General features: G+C 59.4%; 1 protein-coding gene across 8 annotated transcripts in view; it reads left to right on the forward strand.

The window, feature by feature from the left end:
- The window catches only part of ACSF3 (acyl-CoA synthetase family member 3), a 61576-nt gene extending 43471 nt beyond the window's left edge, over positions 1-18105 (forward strand). For 2 of the 8 annotated variants that reach the window (XM_089903430.1, XM_089903429.1), the window contains exons 7-10: positions 2448-2574; positions 10057-10191; positions 10633-10744; positions 13927-17009. In XM_089903430.1, the coding sequence (XP_089759556.1) occupies positions 2448-2574; positions 10057-10191; positions 10633-10744; positions 13927-15082 (1530 nt within the window). In that variant the 3' untranslated portion in view covers positions 15083-17009. The other 6 variants (XM_089903432.1, XM_089903433.1, XM_089903431.1 and 3 more) reach the window with 5 other exon arrangements.
- The last annotated feature ends 2309 nt before the right edge of the window (positions 18106-20414 follow it).

The following is a 20414-nucleotide window of genomic DNA, read 5'->3' on the forward strand; positions in this document are numbered from 1 at the left end:
TGTTCCAATCTTTGTCACCACTCTGTGGGTCACTTTGCCCTCTCCCTTTTAGGTTGTTGTTGTCATACGTAACGTCTATGTATACGGTAAGCTCCATTAAACAATGTTATAATTTTTGCTTTCAATGGTCAAAATATTTTTAAAGTACTCATGAGGAAAAGAGTAGTCAGTTTTATTCAACCAGATATTTACCAGTTCTGTTGCTTTTCCTTTACTTCTGATCTTCCAGGTTCATTCTGGTGTCATTTCTGTTCTGACTGAAAATTCTGTAGTCATTGTTTTAGGTCAGATCTGCTGATGACAAATTCTCTTCTTTCTTCATCTAAGAATGTCCTCACTTTATCTTCATTCCTGAAGGTTATTTTCACTGGATTTGGAATTCTGGGTTGACAGTTATTTCAACACTTAAAAAAAATGTTATTCCACTTTTTTCTGGCCTCCATTGTTTCTGCTGAGAAGTCAGTAGTCGTTTGAATGCCTCTAAGTTATGCTCTGCTGTCAAGATTTTTGTCTTTCTTTTTAGTTTTCAGTGATTGGATTAGGATGTGTCTGGGCTTGTGTTTCTGTGGGCTTGTCCTGTTTGGGGTTCATGGAGCTTCTTGAATCTGCACACTAATGTATTTCACCAAACTTGAAGAGTTTTAAGCCAAATTTTATCAAATATCTTTCTGCCCCTAGCTTCTCTTCTGGGAAGCCAATAGCGTGACTGTTAGCCCTTGTGGTATTGGTGTAGGCTTCTGAGACTCTGTTCAATTTTTCCAATAGTTTTTTCTCTGTTGTTCAGATTGGGTAACTTCTATTGTTCTGTCTTCAAATTCTCAGATTCTCTGCTTTGTAATCTCCATTTTGCTACTGAGCCCATCCAGCAAATTTTTCTTATTTCTGTTGTTGTGTTTTTCAGTTCTAACATTTCCATTTGGTTCTGCCCTCTGTCTTTTATTTCTCTGCTGAGACTTTATATTCCCACTTATTCGCAGTGTTTTCGCCCTTACTTGTTGGAGCACTGATGACACGTGCTCTCACGTCTTTCTCAGGCACTCCCAGCGTCTGTGCCGTCTGGTGTTGTCCTGCACTGATGGCCTTTTTCCATAAGGGTGGACCTTGCTTGGCTTTCCACGTGCTGAACGATTTCGTGTTGTGTCCTAGACGTTTTGGACATCGTGTTATGAGACTCTGGACCTTGTTCACTTCCAGTGGAGGATGTTGGTATTCTTGTTTTACTATTATCTCGTTGACTTAAGTCTGCCAGTTCCCACCTGCCATCTCTGGAGCTGGTTTCCACGTCAGATTATTTTCACAGCCTTTGCCTTGCCGTGTATACCTGCCCTGCAGGTGTGCCACCCCATGGCCAGGCTGACCTTGGCAGTGGAGGAGATAAAGGATGGCAGTGGGAAAAATGGTGAAGTACAAATTAAGCCTGCAGTTTAGTTGAACAAACAAACACCTCCTCTGAGCAGGCTGATGGCAGCAGCTCGGCTGGGCCCAGAACATGCAGCCCGGTCCCCTCGGTGACATCACTCCTGTGTGAGAACCAGGGTGATGAGTCGACAGCAAGGCTTGGGAACAGAGCTGCTGTGGGGCAGACTCTCCTCACCCTCTGCCTGCAGTGTCGGCCCCGGGGGCGTTCAGCTTGCCGTCCAGGCCTCAGACAAACAACTCAGACGATTTTACAGCACGTTTCAAAGGGGCTCTGATTTATTTTAAAAGAGGGGGATATTCTTTCCTCAGGAAAGTTCATCCCAGGTGGGAGCTGATGAGCTGAACAGGGAACAGGCCTGTACGGCACTTGATCTCGTGGGTCACAGTTACGTCAGCCAACTCTGTGAGCATGGAGCCAGCGAGGATGCACCCGAGGGGCTCGCTGGGCACCGCGGTGTGTGGTGCCGCCTCGCTGTATCCTTTCCTGGCATCACAGACATCGACTCCGTGTCCTCTAACACGCAGCCCCCTTCCAGCCCTCGCTGTGCTCCCAGCAGGGGAAACGCTGAGATCCCTGCTTCTTGACCACCTCGCTCTCCTAGGCGCCCGGCTCTCCCTCCTTAACGGGCTGCCCTGTGGGCTCCCTACCCTGAAGCTGCCGACCCCAAGCTTCTCCAGCAGCCACGGTAGGTGTGGGCAGCTTGCCCTCTCCTCCCGTGTCTGCAGTTGGTCCAAGAGACACCCTGAAGACAGAGTTTCACGGGAGCGTGGCCTTTAGAGGTGGACAGTCAGGCAAATGGGGCCCAGCAGCGAGCTCTGGGGAAGCGAGGTGGACAGCCCCCCAGGTAGGGCAGGCGCGGAGGTGGTGGCCAGCATGACTGAGGTGGGCACGGAAAGCTGCGTTTGCCGTCTTTCCCACCCAAGTGTCTAATTTCAGGAGAGCATGTGGGCCTCGGGAGGGGCGGGGGCAGGTGGAGACGTGCCCTGGAGGGGCGAGCTCTGACGCCCACCTCTCTCTCCCGTTGCAGGTGACCCCAGGGTTTGAAGAAAAGGAGGGGGAGCTCCTGGTCAGGGGGCCCTCTGTGTTCCGGGAATACTGGGACAAGCCGGAGGAAACAAAAACCGCCTTCACCTCGGACGGCTGGTTCAAAACAGGTAGGACGGAGGGTCCAGAGGGGACGGGAGGGTCACCCGGGTACCACCGCACTGGGACGTCCCCACAATCCTCCCTGGTGGGCAGAGATGGGGTGGGGTACTCTTTGTGCTTCCGTCTTAAAGGCTGCACCTCCCACACTGCACCCCAGCCCCCCTGAGGCCTCTAGAAGGAAGGTCCTGAGGCCATGACCCGCAGGGGGGCTAGCAGCCCCCAGCCCTGTGGCCAGGCTCCCGTCCTGTCCCTTGGCCCAGCAGCCCTGCACGAGGTGGTCCCTCTGCCCCTCGTGGGTCAGGACTCTCCTTCCCGAGTGACCAGTGCACTCCACCTCCGAGACCCTCCTGGGCGCCGCGCCCTCCCCGCCGCCACCGCCCCCTGCTTTGTAACCCCGCCCCCGTTTTCACAGAAGGAGGTTGGTTTTCACTTTGGTTTGGGTCCCTCGTTACGTTACTCCCTGCCCTGAAGTCTGCACTCTCTCGCCTGCTAGAGCAGCACGTGGAGCCAGGGCCCGGGGTCTGTGCGTGGGCAGGCAGGCACCCACCCCCCAACCTCGGAGCCCTCTCACCGGACGCGCACCCGGGTCCCGCTCTGAGGAGCCCCACCCCTTCTGTCCGCCCCGCCCCCCTCCTCCTTGGTCCAGGCGGTCCCATCGATGTGGACGATTCGGCAGGTACTGGGTGTATTCACGGTTGCAGCTGCATTGATTCACTGCGTTTGTGTTCACACGACACACCAGAACAGCAGCTCGTGACAGCCAGAAGGTGGGGTTCTGGGGTTTCTCTTTTTCTTATTGCCTGTCTGTATTTCTAAAACTTTCATACTGAAAATGCATTATTTCATAATAATAATCTTAAAGCAGTATTTTCCGAGAAGGAAGGCCTGTTACCCCGTCCGTCATGTGCTGGCCTCATAATTAGAAACGCACCTCTTGCCAGGTCTTCTGTGGACCACAGAGCTGAAGAGAAAGGCTGTGTGGGGGGCGCGGCCGTGACGGGGTGCCGGGCGCACCTGGGGGCGGGCAAGGAGGTGCACAGTGGGTGTGTCCTTGGCCTGGTAACCCCTTGGGGAACTGCTGCTGGCCGATACCACACACGTGTCTTCTCCACGGGCTCGGGCAGCACGGGTTAGGAAGGGCAGAAATCACCTCCAATCTGCCGCCGTCGTGGGCCTGAGGTCACCAGGTGACAGAGCCGGCGGCCACGTGCAGACCCCCCGAGGTCTCGGGGTGCTGGGGCTCCGCTGGGTGGGGCTTGAGGGGGAAGGGGCACATGAGGGGTTCTCCTGGGGGACCTTGGGGCTCCATTTCGGGCCCCCCAGAGCAGAGGCCTGTGCCAGGAGCCCTGGCCAGCGCCAGCAGAGGGCTCTGTGGTTGGGGCCCAGGAGCCCGGGCCACCTGTCCGTGCGGCATATTCACACGCGCCCCGGCTTCCCTTTGTAAACTTCGCGTTCATATGGGCCAGCCTGGTGGCAGCCAACCACTATCATTGTCCTTCAAATGCAGTATTTAAGAAATACTACTTTTGAGCTAATCTTGCTTTTTTGTGGGTCCCTCCTGTAGCCCTCCGAGTGTCCTGACTTGGAAATCTGACTTCTTTGTGGCCATCCTGTTTCATTTTTAAATTCAGCTAAAGAGCTGCAACTTTTTTTTTTTTTAAAGCACAGGAACCAAAGCCCTGTGGATTTTGCAGATAGCAGGGCTCGCTGAACGCTGGGCCGGCAGCGCTGCGAAGTGCAGGGCAGTCAGCGGTAAAACATTTTAGTCCCTGGTCGTGATGAATATTTCAGTTGAAAGGAATAGCATGCATTAATTATCGTAAAGAGATGTCTTTAGGAGAAAATGATTTTGAAATTCAGTTTAATTTCATTGTAATGCGCAGCAAACAGGAAGGGAGTCTGTGTGTTTAATTGGCTCTCGGGGGTGAGGCCTGGAAGCCGCGTGCCTTTGTCACAGGCCATTAGCGATACAGGCTGCATAATGAGCGCGGCAATCAGCTCACAGCTGCCGCTCCTGCGGGGGAGAGCATGATATTAAATAGAAATCAGGATGAATTAAACTTAACCCTTTCCCTGGCCAGCCCTTCCTGCCACACAGATTCTGGCCCGGGCTGGAGAGGGGCCGCGTCCAGCCGGCTTCTCCTCAGGGCCCCCTCCGTGTCTGGACGAGAGGAAAGAGGCCTCCCTCGGCCATGCCAGCCATGGCCGCCCTCCCTGCCCTGCATGAAGCCTGGTTTCCATCGCCAGGGAGCTCCTTGCCAGCCCCAGGGGTCCTGGCTGCAGCTCAGGCCGGAAACCAAAGCTCTCTATCCAGAAGCACCTCCAATGGCGACCCTGATCGTGTTCCACCTGCGCACGCCAGGCTGGGGAGAACCTTCCACACGCACACGGGCCCAGTGCTGGCCGGGGCAGGGAGATGGCAGTGCCGGGAGCCCCCTCTGCTCAGGGCTTTACCTTGACCCTGCGGACGGAGCTGAGGACACAGGGATGCAGGGACTGGGCTGAGCTGGGCTACAGCTCCTACCCTTGACCCTGCGGACGGAGCTGAGGACACAGGGATGCAGGGACTGGGCTGAGCTGGGCTATAGCTCCTACCCTCTGGACATCGTAGAAAGACTGTGACTGAACACGAGGAAACAGAAATGGTATCTCTGCCTTATTCTAAAGAAGACTTCCTTACACTGTTTACTGTTAGAAAGTGACGTAGTAAACTGCACACACCTAATGACAAGTCAACACAGTTGTAGAAGAAATTTAGGTAACTGGGGAAAAGGTCTGTAAGAAAACCCTGCAGAACATTAACGGGGGTATCTTGGTGCTGCTGAGTTTACTGCCTTTTTTTTCTTCTCTAATGAGCACATGATGTTATCAGGGGAAAACATAAAAGGCTATTTATATAAGAAAAAAAGACTCCCTAGCAGGAAACAAGAGAGCCCTGGGTGCACATGTGGCCGAGGTCTGCAGCCTCGGTGGAACATGGAGTCCACCGAGAAGTCAGTGAGGGCCAACTGGGGCTGAGGGAGTGGGTCCCTTGAGCCCAGTAGCCCCAGTAGGAAAAACGAGCCACGGCCACGGGCAGATCGAGAGGAAGTGCAATTGGACATAAAAATACGGAAAACGTTTTACTTCCTTGTGGTGAAAGAGCAAGTATGGAAACAGTCTCCTTTCACCAAACTGGCAGAGATTCTTCCGAAGTTGACACTTGGTGCTGTGAGGCAGGTGCTTGGCACCCGCGGGCGGGTTGTGTGTCAGGAGGGCTCCTGGGAATCTGTTCAAAGGAAACCGGGTGCGGGGGGACACATACGATGTTTATAAAGTGGGAAATTGGAGTCCGTTGTTCTGCGCTGGGCTTGTGGGTGCCTCGTGGTGCATCCAGACCACAGAGGATCGTGAGCCTTTTGCAACCACGACTCGAGCGATCCTGGCCTGAGGGAGCCCCTGCTGGCGTGCACCACACACGTGTGTGTGTGTGTGTGTGTGTGTGTGTGTGTGGCCGTCATGCGGGTTTGCACCGCCAAGCACAGACGCTAGCTGCTGTCTCTGTGATTGTCATCTGTCCCTTTGTTTTCTCTCTGCCAGTGTTTCCTCAGTAAGCTTCGTTCCCTTACAAACACGGACGAGAAGTATAAAATCTTTCCAGTTGTCATGTGACGAAGGCCCCAGGGTGGACCTGGGCGTGAGCTCCGTCCTCTTGCCCAGCCGCTCACTCTGAGCCACACTGAGCTCTGATGTGGTTCTCCAGAAAGCAGTGCTTTTATTTTGACCAACAATAGTTAGGAATCAGGCAGCATGTTGAAAGGAGGGCGCCCAGTGCTTCGTGTTAGGGGTGTGACAGCACATGTAGCTGGAGGTGGTCGACCCCTTCACGTCTGCTGACCGCGTACGACCAGAGCCCTGGGCAGGGCCCCCAGGCCCCCCAGGCCATGTGGTGTGGTCAGGCTGCCGATCCCGCCGGCCCTCCCCCTGCCCCGCGGGGCTTGGGCTCTGTGTGGAGGCGCCCTGTGAACAGGAGGCTGGGGCTGTGTTGCGGGCCTGTCTGCTGGTCGTCCCTTTGTTCCCCAGCGGTCGTCAAGAGCTTTTCCTCCATGTTCTTCTGAAACGCCCGGCTTTGTTGGAGTTAAGTCTCCGAGCCACCTGGAGTGGCTTCTGTGCGGACGGCGTGTCCCCATCCTGCGTGCTCTTGCTGGTCCTCTGCCTTGCCCTTTGTTTTTTGTTGTTGTTTGTTTTTCTGGGTTTGTTTTGTTTGTTTGTTTGTTTGGCTGCACCAGGTCTTAGTTGTGGCGTGCAGGATCTTTAGTTTCGGCATGTGGGATCTAGTTCCCCAACCAGGGATCAAACCTGGGCCCCCTGCATTGGGAGTGCAGAGTCGTAACTACCGGACTGCCAGGGAAGTCCCTACGCTGCCTTTTGGCCGCTGCGTCTACCCTGGTCGGCCTCAGGCCTCTGGGCAGAAGGTCTTTGTTTTTATCAAGGCCCCACGTGCACAGCTGGAAGACTCCAGTGGTCTGTCTGGTTTGGGAAGAAGGCTGCATGGCCCTCGTACCCCAGCCGTGCCCATCTTGGCTACCTGGAGGCTGCCAGATGCCTGTGGACACACCGTTCAGGGTTGAGCCACGTGGGAGCCGCAGTGTTTCCCGAGGCAGGAGGGCTCATCTGTTCTGGCCTCCAGTCCTCCTGGGAGACCCCCCCTGTGCTTGCCACCCACGCCAGTGCACAGCTCCCACCGGCCTCCTTTCTCCTCGTCGGCCACGTTCCCCAGGAGCCTCCTGAGGCTGGGTGGGTGGGAGGTGAGCTCAGGAGAGCTCGTGTCTGCCAGCGTCTTCGTCCTGGCTGGGCCGGGTACAGGAGTCTGGGCTAGAAATTGTCTTTACTGCTGTCAGGCCTCCACGTGTGCTGCTGGCTGCAGCTGCGTTATTCCTGGCGCATCATGACCTTTCCCCTCTTGAGGTCCTAGAGAATCTTCCCTTTGCCCTGGGAGCCCTGAAGTCGACAGGCCATGCACCCTAGGGGCTCTGGAGACCACGTCTTGTAATTCCGGGGGTTGATGGCTGATTTTCTCCCCTCTGATGCCCAGCAGGGGTCCGGGGGCTGGGAGCAGGAAGAGGGGGTGGGGAGGCCCAGCCACCGCTGCTCAGGGCCCGTGGACTCCCGTGTCGCCGTCCACCCTCCTCCGTCCGCAGAGAAGGACCTGCGGCCGTGCGCTGGGGGCCGGTGCCGCTGTTCCTCGCTCGGCCCGCCCTCGCCACCTCCCGCAGGGCGCCTGCCACCCTGGCCATAACCCGCCTCACACAGCCTCCCTCCGCCCGCGGGGTCTGTCCGCTTGCTTCCCGGCCGCCAGTCCGCTCACTGTCGTGCCCTCTCCTGTCTCCCTGCGCGCGGCTTTGGGCCTCGAAAACGACAGTTGCTGTTGATTTCACTCCGAGAGGGAGAGAACCAAGCTGTGTGCTCAGGCGAGGCTTCCGCTCTGGGAGGTTGTCGTGTCTTCGTCTTCCTTCTAGCGTCTTCCTTGGCCTCCTGCACAGCCACGTGTGAGGGGCACAAAGCCGCTGGGGCCTCCTCCCTCCGTCTCCGCGGGGTCCCTCCTGGGTCTTCTGTGTCTCGAATATCCCTCTGCCCCCACCCCTCACAAGGACGTGTGTGATCACACTGAGGCCACCGGGTAGTCCAGGGTGGTGTTGACATCTGTCGGCAACCCTGCCTGACGGTGGTCCCGGGAAGCAGCAGGGCTCTCCCGCGGGGCTTTTCCTCACTCGGCACACAGACCCCCAGACCTCGCCCGGGACAGTGTCCGTGTGTCCTCAGCGCCATCCCTACCGCTGCGGTGCCTGGCTTTTCTCAGAGAAGATCCTAATTCTCACTGCTCTTCATCAGGCTGGATGAGGGTCAGTGTAAGAGCTGGTGACAGGAGACAGTGCAAGGAAGCCGCTGTAACTGTGAGCTGGTGCGCGGGGAGGGGCACCTGGAGATGCCACAGAAGTGATGTCTGAGCAGAGGGACAGCGAAGGGGATCGGGCAGATGGAGAACCAGATGCCGCAGATGGGGTAGCGGGTGTGAGCACCCCTGGGGTGAAGGCCGTGGCTGGGGGCCCTGCCGTAGGGCGTGTGGGTGCAGCCGTGGGGAGCTCTCACCCTGACTTAAGTTGGTGTCACACAGAGCGAAGAGGGTGCAGGCGACATGGCCAGAGGCCCCGAAGCAATGTCGGCCTTGGTATGGGCAATGGGGGCATCCCTGGCAGGACCAGGGCAGGGCAGTGACCCCCACCCCCAACACCGCTGGGTCTCTGGCCGGCGGAGGCCTGTCTGGGCCATTGGGTGCATTTAAGGGGTTGGTGTCCAGTGGTTGGGAAGCCGTCGGGAGACCCAGTGGCTGTCCAGTGTGGAGGGGACATGGCTGGAGCCGGGGCCGCACAGCAGGAATGGGAGAGGGGCCCCGGTGGGCCTCATGGGATGGGGGCAGACTGCGTCCTGTCCCTGCGGCCCGCCTTTTACTCCACGCCTGCATCCTTGCCCACCAGCCGGCCACCTGCTCCATCCCTCTGTCCGGAGACCACAGTGCCTCTCGTTCCTTCTGCTTCGCATCAGGCAGGAGGCCCCACACCGGCAGGAGCCCAGCTCCTGCTGCATCACAGCCAGCCAGTGCCGTCCGTCTCGTTCGTAGGCTGGGGCGCCCCGCGTGGCAGGCCGCCAGGAGTGCGAGCTGACGGATGGCCCTCCTGCGCTGGGCGGTGTGATGTGTCATGAAGTATTGATGATTTATTCCAGCTAATCACCCGTGTGCAGCATGGGGTGTGTGAGAGCAGACGGTGAAGCGTCAGCGCCGCTCTCAGAGTGCACGGTGGGCGTCCCCACGTGTCCGTGCACACGTGTGTGTGCCCGCTCACGCTCAGCCCCACCTCCCCGACCGCAATGCCCTGTCTGGCGTGCGGCCCCGGCCCTCACTGAGCTCATCGCCCCCCACTCAGGTCTCTAGCGCCTCCTGAGGTGGGACCGCGTGGGTCCTTAGCTGGGCAGGGCTCCCGCCAGGACCACGTCCAGGAGAAGTGGGTGGGGAAGCCCCGGCGCTGAGCATGCCGGGTGGGGGGGCGGGGTCCCTCGGGGTCCCTCCCTCCTGCCAGACCCCCGTGTGACATTGCGTATGGTCCAGAGCCCTGTTGGGAAAGGGCCTGCTGTGGCCCTGCTGTGGCCAGGACCCCAGGGAGGCCCTGAAGCTCTTCTTTCCTGCCTCCGTGGTCCTGGGCTGTTTCACGGGGGTCCTGCCCGTCCCTGTGGGAGGCCGCCACCTGCCTAGTGGCAGGGCCACGGAGGCGTCTGGCGTCGGCGTCACGCGAGGTCCCAGCCGTCTGCCTGGTGCTTGCTGCCTTGTCCCAGAAAGGTGTTGATGCTCCCAGACGCGGGGCCCACACGTGCCGGGGAGGGTGGCACTCACGTGCGTGTGCAGCACCCACTGCGGCCGAGCCAGGTGCCTCCCGCTGACCCGAGCCTCTCCCCAGGTGACACAGCTGTGTTCAAGGACGGCAACTACTGGATCCGCGGCCGCACGTCCGTGGACATCATCAAGAGTGGCGGCTACAAGGTCAGCGCCCTGGAGGTGGAGCGGCTCCTGCTGGCCCATCCCAGCATCACGGGTGAGCGGCCAGGTGCCCGGACCCTGACCTTTGGATGACACAGCTGCACTCGGCCACCCGGGCTGTCTTGGGACCAGTCCAGATGTGTCTTTCTGTGTGTGTGTTGTTGACAAAACGGGGACCTGACCTGTGCTGAGGGGGCACAGCACCAGGGCCTGCCTCCCATCCCCTCCCCACCCCTCCCCACAGTCGGCCTGCTCCCCCGCCCTCCGCCTGGGTCCAGGCTGGCCAGGTGCAGGCCGGGACCCCGTGCTCAGGAGTGGTGGCGTCCTGGGCCGTCCTGGCCCCTCAGAGACTCCGTATCCCCTGTCTCTGGCCACTAGGCGGGCTTCTCTGGGGCGGCGGGTCCCAGGTGTTTCCCGCAGGTGCCCGCTGCCCTGCAGCCTGTGGTGCTCGTCCTCCTGTGCTTCTGAGGTCCCCCACCCTCTTCTTTCTCCGCAGACGTGGCTGTGATCGGAGTTCCAGACGTGACGTGGGGCCAGCGGGTCACCGCAGTGGTGACCCTTCAAGAGGGACACTCGCTGTCCCACAGGGAGCTCAAAGAGTGGGCCAGGTGAGGGCCGGGCGGGTGGGCGGGGTCTCGGGCTGGGGGCTGAGGGCCAGGTGACGTGGTCCTGTAGGAGCTGCGCCCCCCACACCACACACACATGCACACACACGCATACGCGCACACACATACATGCACACGCACACTCATACGCGCGTGCAAAGGGCCCCGGGGAAGCTGTGTCGTGACGATGGGAGCAGATGTAGGACCCCGACCCCTGACTCAGGTGTAAGCTTCCGAGGCCGGGTCAGAGGTGGACGGGGTCCCATGGTGAGTGAGTGCGTCCCCTCCTGGGTGTAGGAGGAACCTTGTCAAGGAAGGTCCGTTCCCAGGAGCTGAGCTCAGAGCCATCCCGATGGGACCCCGGGGCGTGGGCTGAGCAGGCTCGGGGCGCTGCTGGGCCCGAAGCACGTGCTAAGCACAGGGCATCACACGGGCCCCTGGGTGCCCGCTGCTGGCCCCAGGCCAGAGCTCAGAAAGGAGCTGTGAGTTACATCCCCAAGGCCTTTATTTTAGATCCAAGAGGTCCCTCCTTCTGGCCTCTCTCCCCACACCCCCTCCTCCTCTGCACGGAAGATACTTGTGGCTCAGCCACCGTGATTTCACAAACAGGAGGAATCCTTGTTTATCAGGGCAGCACAGCTGGGCGATTAGATTCCCCTGGATTTGCAAAATCACAGTTGGAACTTTGCAGTTTCACAAAGGCACGAAGAAGATTCTAGTCGGCTTTGCCGCTTTGGTTAAACAGTTGCTTTGTTAAAAGAAAGAACCTGCCATCCTGTGCTGAGAGCAGGTCTCTCGGCCCTCAAACCTGCTCCTTCACGCCCGGGGCTCCCGTTGTCCCCTCACCGCAGGGGCCCGTGCTGCCGGCTGTGGGCCTGAGACCCCGGCTGGGGCGGCGCCGTGCTGTGTGCTGAGGCTTTGGGTCCCTGGGGAGATGCTCCCAGCAGGGCGGGCCTGGGGCGGGTGGTCAGCCTGCAGTCTCCACGCGGCCGGTTCCCTGGGCTTTGTGTCCTCCCATGGGGCGGTCACTGGACAGTGACCCCGCGGCTGCCCACTCTCTGGAGGGAGGGCAGGGACCTTCCTTTCAGAGCGCAGGGCCGGCTCCGCCCCCTCATGGGGGGGAGTGGGGGAGGGGCCTCACTCTGAGGTTTCCAGACGTTGGCTCAGTGAAGCTGCTCTTTCTTTCTGTGTCCTGTTCGTTGCCATTTGGGGGTCTTTTTTAAAGGGTTTTTTTTTTTTTTAAATAATGTCTTCCCTTTTGCTGCCATTTTTTTCATTTCTGAAGATTCTTGAATCTTACAAGACCCCCAAGCAAAGGTCTGTCCTACGTCCTCCTGCAGACCCTGTGCTGTGCTCCTAGTGGAGTTGGGGGAGGCTGGCACCCCCGCCCCAGCTCAGGCACCGTGACACTTGGAGGGGCCGGCGTGGCCTCTGGGCTCGGTGGCAGCACCACGTTCCCGGTCTGGGACGTGGCCCGCCCACCAAACTGTCCAGTTGCAGTGGCCCACGTGGGGCTTACACCCCAGGGATAATTCAGAAATCCGGTGTCCAGATGGCGCAGGCGCTGCCGTCCGATCAGACCGTGGAGGGGAGATGTTGCTGGGCCCCCGGGCCACCTCCCTTCCCCACGGGGCTGAGCGGTGGAGCTGAGGCCGCCGCTGCCCACGGGGCTTTTCCCACAGGGAAGCTGGCTCTGTAACAAACCACTCAGCCCTGCTGTGCTCCTGCCCAGGGCCTCACTTGGCCTGGGAGCTGCTCTGACAGTTTCCTATGAGACCAGTTGCTAAGCTGACGCCCCTCGTAGGAGAACAGGGTTTGTTCTCAGAATCCGCGGGTCTGCAGGCTTTAGAGTGCGTCCCTCTACGTCCTCAGCTTCTGCTTCTTCGTGGTGGCCGTGAGTTAGGCTTCCGGCTGTGTGTCCTGCCTTTGCTGTGACCCCACCCCGCCTGTGCTCTGTCGTCCTACCTTTTACTTTTATGTCGTTACAAGGCCCACGCTATGTGCTTGAACACTTTTTGTTCAAACGGTTATCTCTTAAGGAGGATTCGCTAATAAGGAAGATGACACGTATCCTGTCTGGCACTCTCCCCCCATGGCGGCCCCTCCCACCACAGACCCTCAAGTGTGGGGAGTGGGTCAGCTGCTGGGGACCCCAAGCTCCTGTGTCTGAAGCCTTTAACTTCATCTTCATCCTTGAAGGAGACCTTCTCTGGGTTTGGGATTCTAGACAGACGGGGTTTCCTTTTCCTTCGTGCTCCACTCCCGCCTCACCTACTCTTCACGCAGGGCCTGCATCCTTGCGGCTGCCCCTTGACCCGCTCCACGCTGGTGGGCGGAGAGGAGGTGGGTGCCGCCTGGGAGGCGGTGCTGTGCCGCGGGGGGCGGGGAGCGGGTGTCCCTGGTGGAACCTCCGTGACCTTTGGCCCGGAGCAGGCGATTTGCGCCAGAGCTGCCCCGAGGTAACAGCGTTTCTCTCCATCTGTGGGCAGGTGGATGCAGGCACCAGCTACTGAGGCCAAGGGACGGGGTTTCTCTGCCCGCCCTCGCCGGCCCTTTGCTGCACACGTCCTGAGTGGCCAAGGCTGTCCCTACTCCTGCGGGCCCCGAGCAGACTTCGCGGTGCTGCTGTCCAGAGCCCCACTGCCCGATGCCCCGCTGTCTGCGTCACTGGCAGCAGCCACAGAGCGCAGGGCCTTTGTGGGCCAGGAGGCCACGATGGGTGGCCCCTCTCCCCACAACCCCAGGCGGCATCCTATGCACCTGCTGGTTCCTTATTGAAGGGCCCCATGTGCGGCCCTCGAGCAAGGAGCAGGTAGCTCTGCTCAGGAGAAGCCTGGGCGTGGTGTGCAGAGCTGCCTGGGGCTGGGCCCACCACGTGGCCGTTCACAGGAGGGCGCATTGTCTAACGGTGCTCCTCTTGGGGGTGCGGCTGCAGGCCAGCTGCTGGACCCAGACGGCCACTCCTACTGCTTGGGCACCAGGCTCTGGGGTGGGAGGGTGGCTCCAGCCGGCGTGTGTGGTCATGGCACCCAGGGGTCTGTGAGGTGCCCACCCACCTCCCCCAGCTGTCTGGCCAGGGCTGCAGTGAATGGACCGCGAGGTAGGACCAGTTCTTTCCAGCTCAGGGGCTCAGGGGCGGGGTCTCGGGAGGCCTGGCCCTGGGTGAGGCTCACCCTCTCCCCCAGTGGGCAGAGGGGCGTCTCCATGCCCAGGACCAGGCCCCGACCTGCTGCGGAGGCCCCACCCGCGCCCGTGGCTCCTGCCCTCAGGCCTGGCCTGTCTCTGCAGAGGTGTCCTGGCCCCATACGCGGTGCCCTCGGAACTCCTGCTGGTGGAGGAGATCCCGCGGAACCAGATGGGGAAGGTCAACAAGCAAGACCTTGTCCGGCAGCTCTACCCGCGCGACTGGGCTGCCCCCAAGACCGGGCGCCAGTGAGCCGGCTTCCCGCCTGGCCACGCCTGACCGGAAGGAAACCGCCTCGTGCCCTCTGTCCCGGCCTCGTGGCCACGGCACACCACACAGCTCCATGTGCTCTGCAGTCCCCGCCCCCCAGGTCCCTGCAGGTCTGGAGGTGTCACGGGGAAAGCAGGTCTCCCTGGAAACTCAATAAAGGCTCCACAGAGAAGCAGACACCTGTCCTGCGCTCCTTCCCAGGGCCTGCGTGGTCCCTGCCCACGGCACAGGGAGGGCCCGGTCTGCACGCGTGTGCACGGTGCACAGGGTGGGGGTCTCTCTGGTGGACTCGGACGATGGTCCTGGGCGTCCAGGGGAGGGCGTTTCCCACCACACGAGTGCCTTGCTGGGGTGTCCGGCATCCGTGGCCCTGGCAGAGGCTCTCTAGGCTTCAGGGCCAGGGATGCAGCTCATGTGACCAGAGGACCCTCGGCCCCCAGAGGGGGCCTCCTGGACCAGGGGTCGGCACCACTCTGGGACGGGCCAGGGGGCCAGTATTGGGCTCTGGGGCCAGTGTTCCTTGTCGAGGCCGCAGCCCGGGCCCCACAGACCTCATACAGAGTCCAAAGTGCAGTAGCCAGAGGCTGAGCACGAATGGCCCCGCAGCTGCTCTCCTTGACCCCCATCCCCTCCCCTGTGCTGCTCCCTCCACGACACCCCCTGCCCCCTTTGGCCTTTGGATGTCTCCCTCTCCTTCCCAGACCGCCCCCACCCGGCCCTGCTGCCCGGCCCCCAGGCTCCCTGCCCTCCTCAGCCAAGGGCAGAGGCACCCTTGGAGGCCCTGGTGTCGTGGGGAGGATGGGCAGAAGCCAGGACAGAGCCGAGGACCTGGTGGGCAGCACGTGGGGGCCAGGGCTGCTCCCCCACCCTGTGCGCGTGACCTGTGACTCCACGAGACTGGCCCTGGGCACGGCGTTTGCTCGGAGGAACGTCCACCCCAGCGCCCTCCTGCCCGAGCCCTGGACACGCACTGGTCACCCGCCTGTTTGGCGCTGGCCCACAGCCCAGTACTCTCAGGGCAGCACCGGACACTGTGGCTCCTGCTGTCCTCGTGTCCTGGGACCTGGGGACCGCGAGCTCCTGGGAAGAATCAGTTCCCACGTCCCCAGATCTTTACTTCATCCCACTGGTTGGACTCTGTGTCTGTCTTGATACTGAAAATGTGATTCCTGAAAACGTTCACGCCGTCATCTGCCTTCTGCTATCGTCTGTACAAACCACGTTACGAAGAATAACGGCCATCTTTGACCGAGAGCAAGACCGGGCTGGGTCGCTGACAGGCTCTTAGACCTCGCCCCTCAGGATGCAGAACGTGGCCTGGCCCCTGCCCGCCCTGCCTCCTCGGCGCCCTCGGGCCAGGTTCATCCTCTGTCGCTCCTCACGTGGGTCCAGCCCAGCCTGGCGGGGGCCCTGGCCTGGCCCTCGAGACAGACAGAGCCCCACTTGCTAAGCCAGCAAGGCTGAAGGTCCCGAGGCTTTGGGAAAGTTCCCGGGGCTGGAAATGCCTCAGCCTGGCGGCTCCGTGTTGCCCTGCGCTCGACTCCCAAACCAAAGCCGGGGGCGGGCACCCTGGGCTCTGTCAAACCCGTAGTGCTTGGATCTCGCTTGGAGGGCCTCCTGGGCACAGCGGGAGTGGACATGTTGAGAGGCAGCAGGAAGATAAGGGCGCCTGGCAGGGGCTGCTCCTCGGACGCCGCTCCCTCGGGGGCAGGGGGAAGGCCCGCGGTGGAGGGTCCGCACCTGCCACGTCCCTCCCTCCGGACATAAACCTGCCGGGTGTTCAAGGCTCTGCTGCCGTCTGCCTGCATTTATTCACCAGAGCTCAGCATCCACGTGGGATGCGCAGAGGGCCCGCTGAGGAGACCCCGGGGGTCGGGCGGGCTTGAAACGGCCACAGAAATGGCAAGGCTGACACCGCGACACCTCAGGGCCCACGCGCCCCCTGCGCCACCCCCCGCCCCGCCCCCTGTTCTGTGACGTGAGGCTGCTGCCCCCTCAGGGCTCCGCCCGAGGACGGAGGCCTGAGCTCCCCGGGGGAGCCAAGGTGGGCAGCTGCCCGCTGGACCCTGTGCTGTGAGGGGGCGGAGCCCAGGGAGGGCGCGGCGAGGAGGAGGGGGGAGCCCAGCCCCCACGGGCGACGACAGCCCATCTCCGGGAGGCCCGGACCAGTGTCCCCGGACAGAGAGCCCACCCCAGGGCTGGTCAGGAGCGTGGACGCCACAACAGCAGGGCTGTCCCAAGGGAGCCGGGCCTGCCTCTGCCAGTGCCTGAGGTCCCCCAGACGCCCTCGGATGCTGGGCCCACCCGTGAGGCCCCCAGAGTTGTCCACGTCCTGGCCCCCTACGCAGGCCCAGTGTCACCCCCGTGGAGAGAGGCAGGAGTGCAATAACGCGCAGCCCTCAGCACGCGGCCATTGCTGCGCGCCTTTACCGCGCAACCCTAGTTACTAGGCAACGGTTCCCGCGAGACCGCTAACGCGGGCTGTTTAGAGCGGTGGTTAGAGGTCCCGCTAGGCCGGCGGTCGGCGGGGCGGTGGTCCTCCGGTGCAGAGCGAGGTAAGAGGCGGATGGCGGCCTTCTCTCCGGGGCTCTCCAGACCCTCCGGCCTCGGGCTGGCGGCTGGCGGGTGAGCTGAGGGCCTGGGAACAGGCTGGGGGTGTGCCCTGCAGGGCTCCAGAGCCCTCGCCAAGGCCGCCCACTGGCGGGGCGGAGGCCTTGAGGCGGCCGTGAACCTCTCCGCCATCCCCGCCTCTGCGACCTAATGGCAGCGGCAGTCTGCATGGGTCTCAGCCCGTGGGACCTGGCACCCTCCCCCCCAACCCCCGTTTGGGCGGCCCGAGGAGCCTGAGGGCCGGCTGGGTCCTGGGCGCCTGGCTCCCTCAGTGATGACGGCTGGGCAGGGTCTGGGGACCCGGCCCTGAGGGTGCCGCCAGCTGAGATCTGCCTCTTCAGCCTGGGCACTGGCGGGAGGACCCAGGCTGGGTGCTGGACAGACGCTCCAGGGCAGGGCAACCACGTCCCCGCAGGGACCGCCGTTTCTTAGCCCGGACCTGGACCTCAGAGGGTGAAAGTTGAGCCTTGGGACCTTCCCTTCTTCTTGTCAGAACAGGGAGTACCATTTGTTTGGTGGGGATTTACAGGATCATCGTGACCTGACTGTGACCTAACCTCAAGAACAAAGGACCTGCAAATCAAAACTACAGTGAGGTATCACCTCACACCAGTCAGAATGGCCATCATCAAAAAACCTAGAAACAGTAAATACTGGAGAGGGTGTGGAGAAAAGGGAACCCTCTTGCACTGCTGGTGGGAATGTAAATAGATACAGCCACTCTGGAGAACAGCATGGAGGTTCCTTAGAAAACTACAAATAGAGCTACCATGTGACCCAGCAATCCCTCTACTGGGCATATACCCTGAGAAAACCATAATTCAAAAAGAGTCATGTACCACAGTGCTCACTGCACCTCTATTTATGATAGCCAGGACGTGGAAGCAACCTAAGTGTCCATCACCGGATGAATGGATAAAGAAGATGTGGCACATATATACAATGAAATATTACTCAGCTACAAAAAGAAACGAAATTGAGTTATTTGTAGTGACGTGGATGGACCTAGAGTCTGTCATACAGAGTGAAGTAAGTCAGAAAGAGAAAAACAAATACCGTATGCTAACACATATATATGGGATGTAAGAAAAAAGAAAAGGTCACGAAGAACCTAGGGGTAAGACGGGAATAAAGACACAGACCTACTAGAGAATGGACTTGAGGACACAGGGAGGGGGAAGGGTAAGCTGGGGCGAAGTGAGAGAGTGGCATGGACATATATACACTACCAAACGTAAAATAGATAGCTAGTGGGAAGCAGCCGCATAGCACAGGGAGATCAGCTCGGTGCTTTGTGACCACCTAGAGGGGTGGGATAGGGAGGGTGGGAGGGAGGGAGACGCAAGAGGGAAGAGATATGGGAACATATGTATATGTATAACTGATTCACTTTGTTATAAAGCAGAAACTAACACAGCATTGTAAAGCAATTATACTCCAATAAAGATGTTAAAAAAACAAAAACAAAACATAAAAGAACAAAGGATCTGACACCAAGAAGTCTGCAACAACTACCCACGCCCCTTTCTCACCTTTCCCATAAGAGGGCTCTGCCGAAAGCTTTCCAGGAGTTGGAGGCCTTTCAGGGCATGAGCCACCCACCAGCCCTGTAGCAAACCTTTCTCTGCTCCAAACTCCGACGGTTTGGTATCGTCACTGTGCGTCAGGCACGGGGACTGGAGTTCGGTAACAGCGGGGGTGGAGGCAGGGTGACGGGGTGACAGGAGGTTGGCTCTGCCTCCTTCATTGCGAGCAGGCTGGCTGACTCTTCACACGTTCTCTTGCCCGTGTGGTCTCCTGCAGGATTGCTAAGGGGGCTGCTGGGGTAGAGAGCTGGACATTCTTTCACTGCTGACTTCTTCATTCTTACTTCTTTTCATCTAGGAAAAGAATCAGCGCAGTAGACAAGGCGAGGTGTGCGTTCAGGAGAGCACAAGTCAGGAGTTACTTTCAGTTGCCTGGTGATCTCATTCCTATAATTAGGTTCTTTTAAGGGTAGAGGGGACAGAAGTGGGCAAACAGGAAAGGGGGGAAAGGGCTGCTTTCCGTGTGCCAAACATCTGAAAAACTCTGAATCCCGACACGCTTCTCACGGGGGCGTTTGGATGTGGGACTGGGCCCATCTTACTTAGGGCTCGGAAGGAGGTGGAGGTGGAGGTGGGCCCTGGGACCCTCAGGGCCGGCAGCCTCCTCGGGCCGGGCTGTCTTTGGTGACCAATTTGGGCTCTTCAGTGGTTACTGGTTTATTCAAACTCGTTACTTCCATTTGATGACCTGGGATCTTGTGTAAAACCGTGCACTTCATCCAGGTTTCAGGTTTATTTGCACAGTCCCTTATCAATCTTGCCTGTGCATCTGGTTAAAGTACCCTTTTGTTTAGCTTCTCCTTTCCTGGTGGCTGGCTGGGCCTGCCCTCACGGGCCTCCACCTAGCTGTTCTCCTAACGCCCGCCTGGGCAGCCCCGTCCTCACCCGGCTCCAAACTCTGGATCCTTTCTTCTTTGACTTAATTTCTTAAGCCGGGGGTGATTGGAGCACATTGTCTGCTCCCTGTTTCCCCACTGGCCAAGGGGTTCCAGAGCTTTGGAACTTGGGGCCCTCCTGTGCCCCTACACAGCGGCTTTTCTTTCCTCAGGAGGCAGCTCTTCCTTTGATATTCCAGTTCTAGGTGCCCAGGCCCCGGTTATACCTTATTATTATCTATTCTGATGGATTGTTATTTGCGTTTTCCTGTTAAATCACATGTTCTCTGAGATCAGTACTGCTATCCGGCTTCTGGGGTTGGTATTTATTTATTTATTTATAATTAATTATTTTATTTATTTATCTCTGGCTGCGTTGGGTCTTTGTTGCTGCACGCGGGCTTTCTCTAGTCGCAGCAAGCGGGGGCTACTCTTCGTTGCAGTGCGCGGGCTTCTCATTGCGGTGGCTTCTCTTGTTGTGGCACACGTGCTCTAGGAATGCATGCTTCAGTAGTTGTGGTGCGTGGGCTCAGTAGTTGTGGCTTGTGGGCTCTAGAGTGCAGGCTCAGTAGTTGTGGCGCATGGGCTTTATTTGCTCCATGGTATGTGGGATCTTCCCAGACCAGGGCTCAAACCCGTGTCCCCTGCATTGACAGGCGGATTCCCAACCACTGCGCCACCAGGGAAGTCCCTGGGGTTGGTATTTAAATGGTCCATCCCTGGGTTCCTTCATCCCCCTCCCACCCCACCCCCCATGTGGCTTTACTGTCTCTTGTGAGCAGCACAGCTGGATCTGGTGTTTTTAACTCCTGTCTCTCCTTTTTTTAAAAAAATTTATTTATTTATTATTTCTGGCTGCGTTGGGTCTTTGTTGCTGCACGCGGGCTTTCTCTAGTTGCGGCGAGCGGGGGCTACTCTTCGTTGCAGTGTGCGGGCTTCTCATTGTGGTGACTTCTCTTGTTGTGGAGCACAGGCTCTAGGTGCGTGGGCTTCAGTAGTTGTAGCACACAGGCTCAGTGGTTGTGGCTTGTGGGCTGTAGAGCGCAGACTCAGTAGTTGTGGCGCATTTGCTCAGTAATTGTGGCTCGCGGACTCTAGAGCGCAGGCTCAGTAGTTGTGGCACACGGGCTTAGTTGCTCCGTGGCATG

This window comes from Delphinapterus leucas, chromosome 20, assembly GCF_059928025.1.
Source record: "Delphinapterus leucas isolate spDelLeu-1000000601 "Yukka" chromosome 20, BTC_Dleu_Yukka2, whole genome shotgun sequence".
In the NCBI taxonomy this organism is placed as follows: domain Eukaryota; kingdom Metazoa; phylum Chordata; class Mammalia; order Artiodactyla; family Monodontidae; genus Delphinapterus; species Delphinapterus leucas.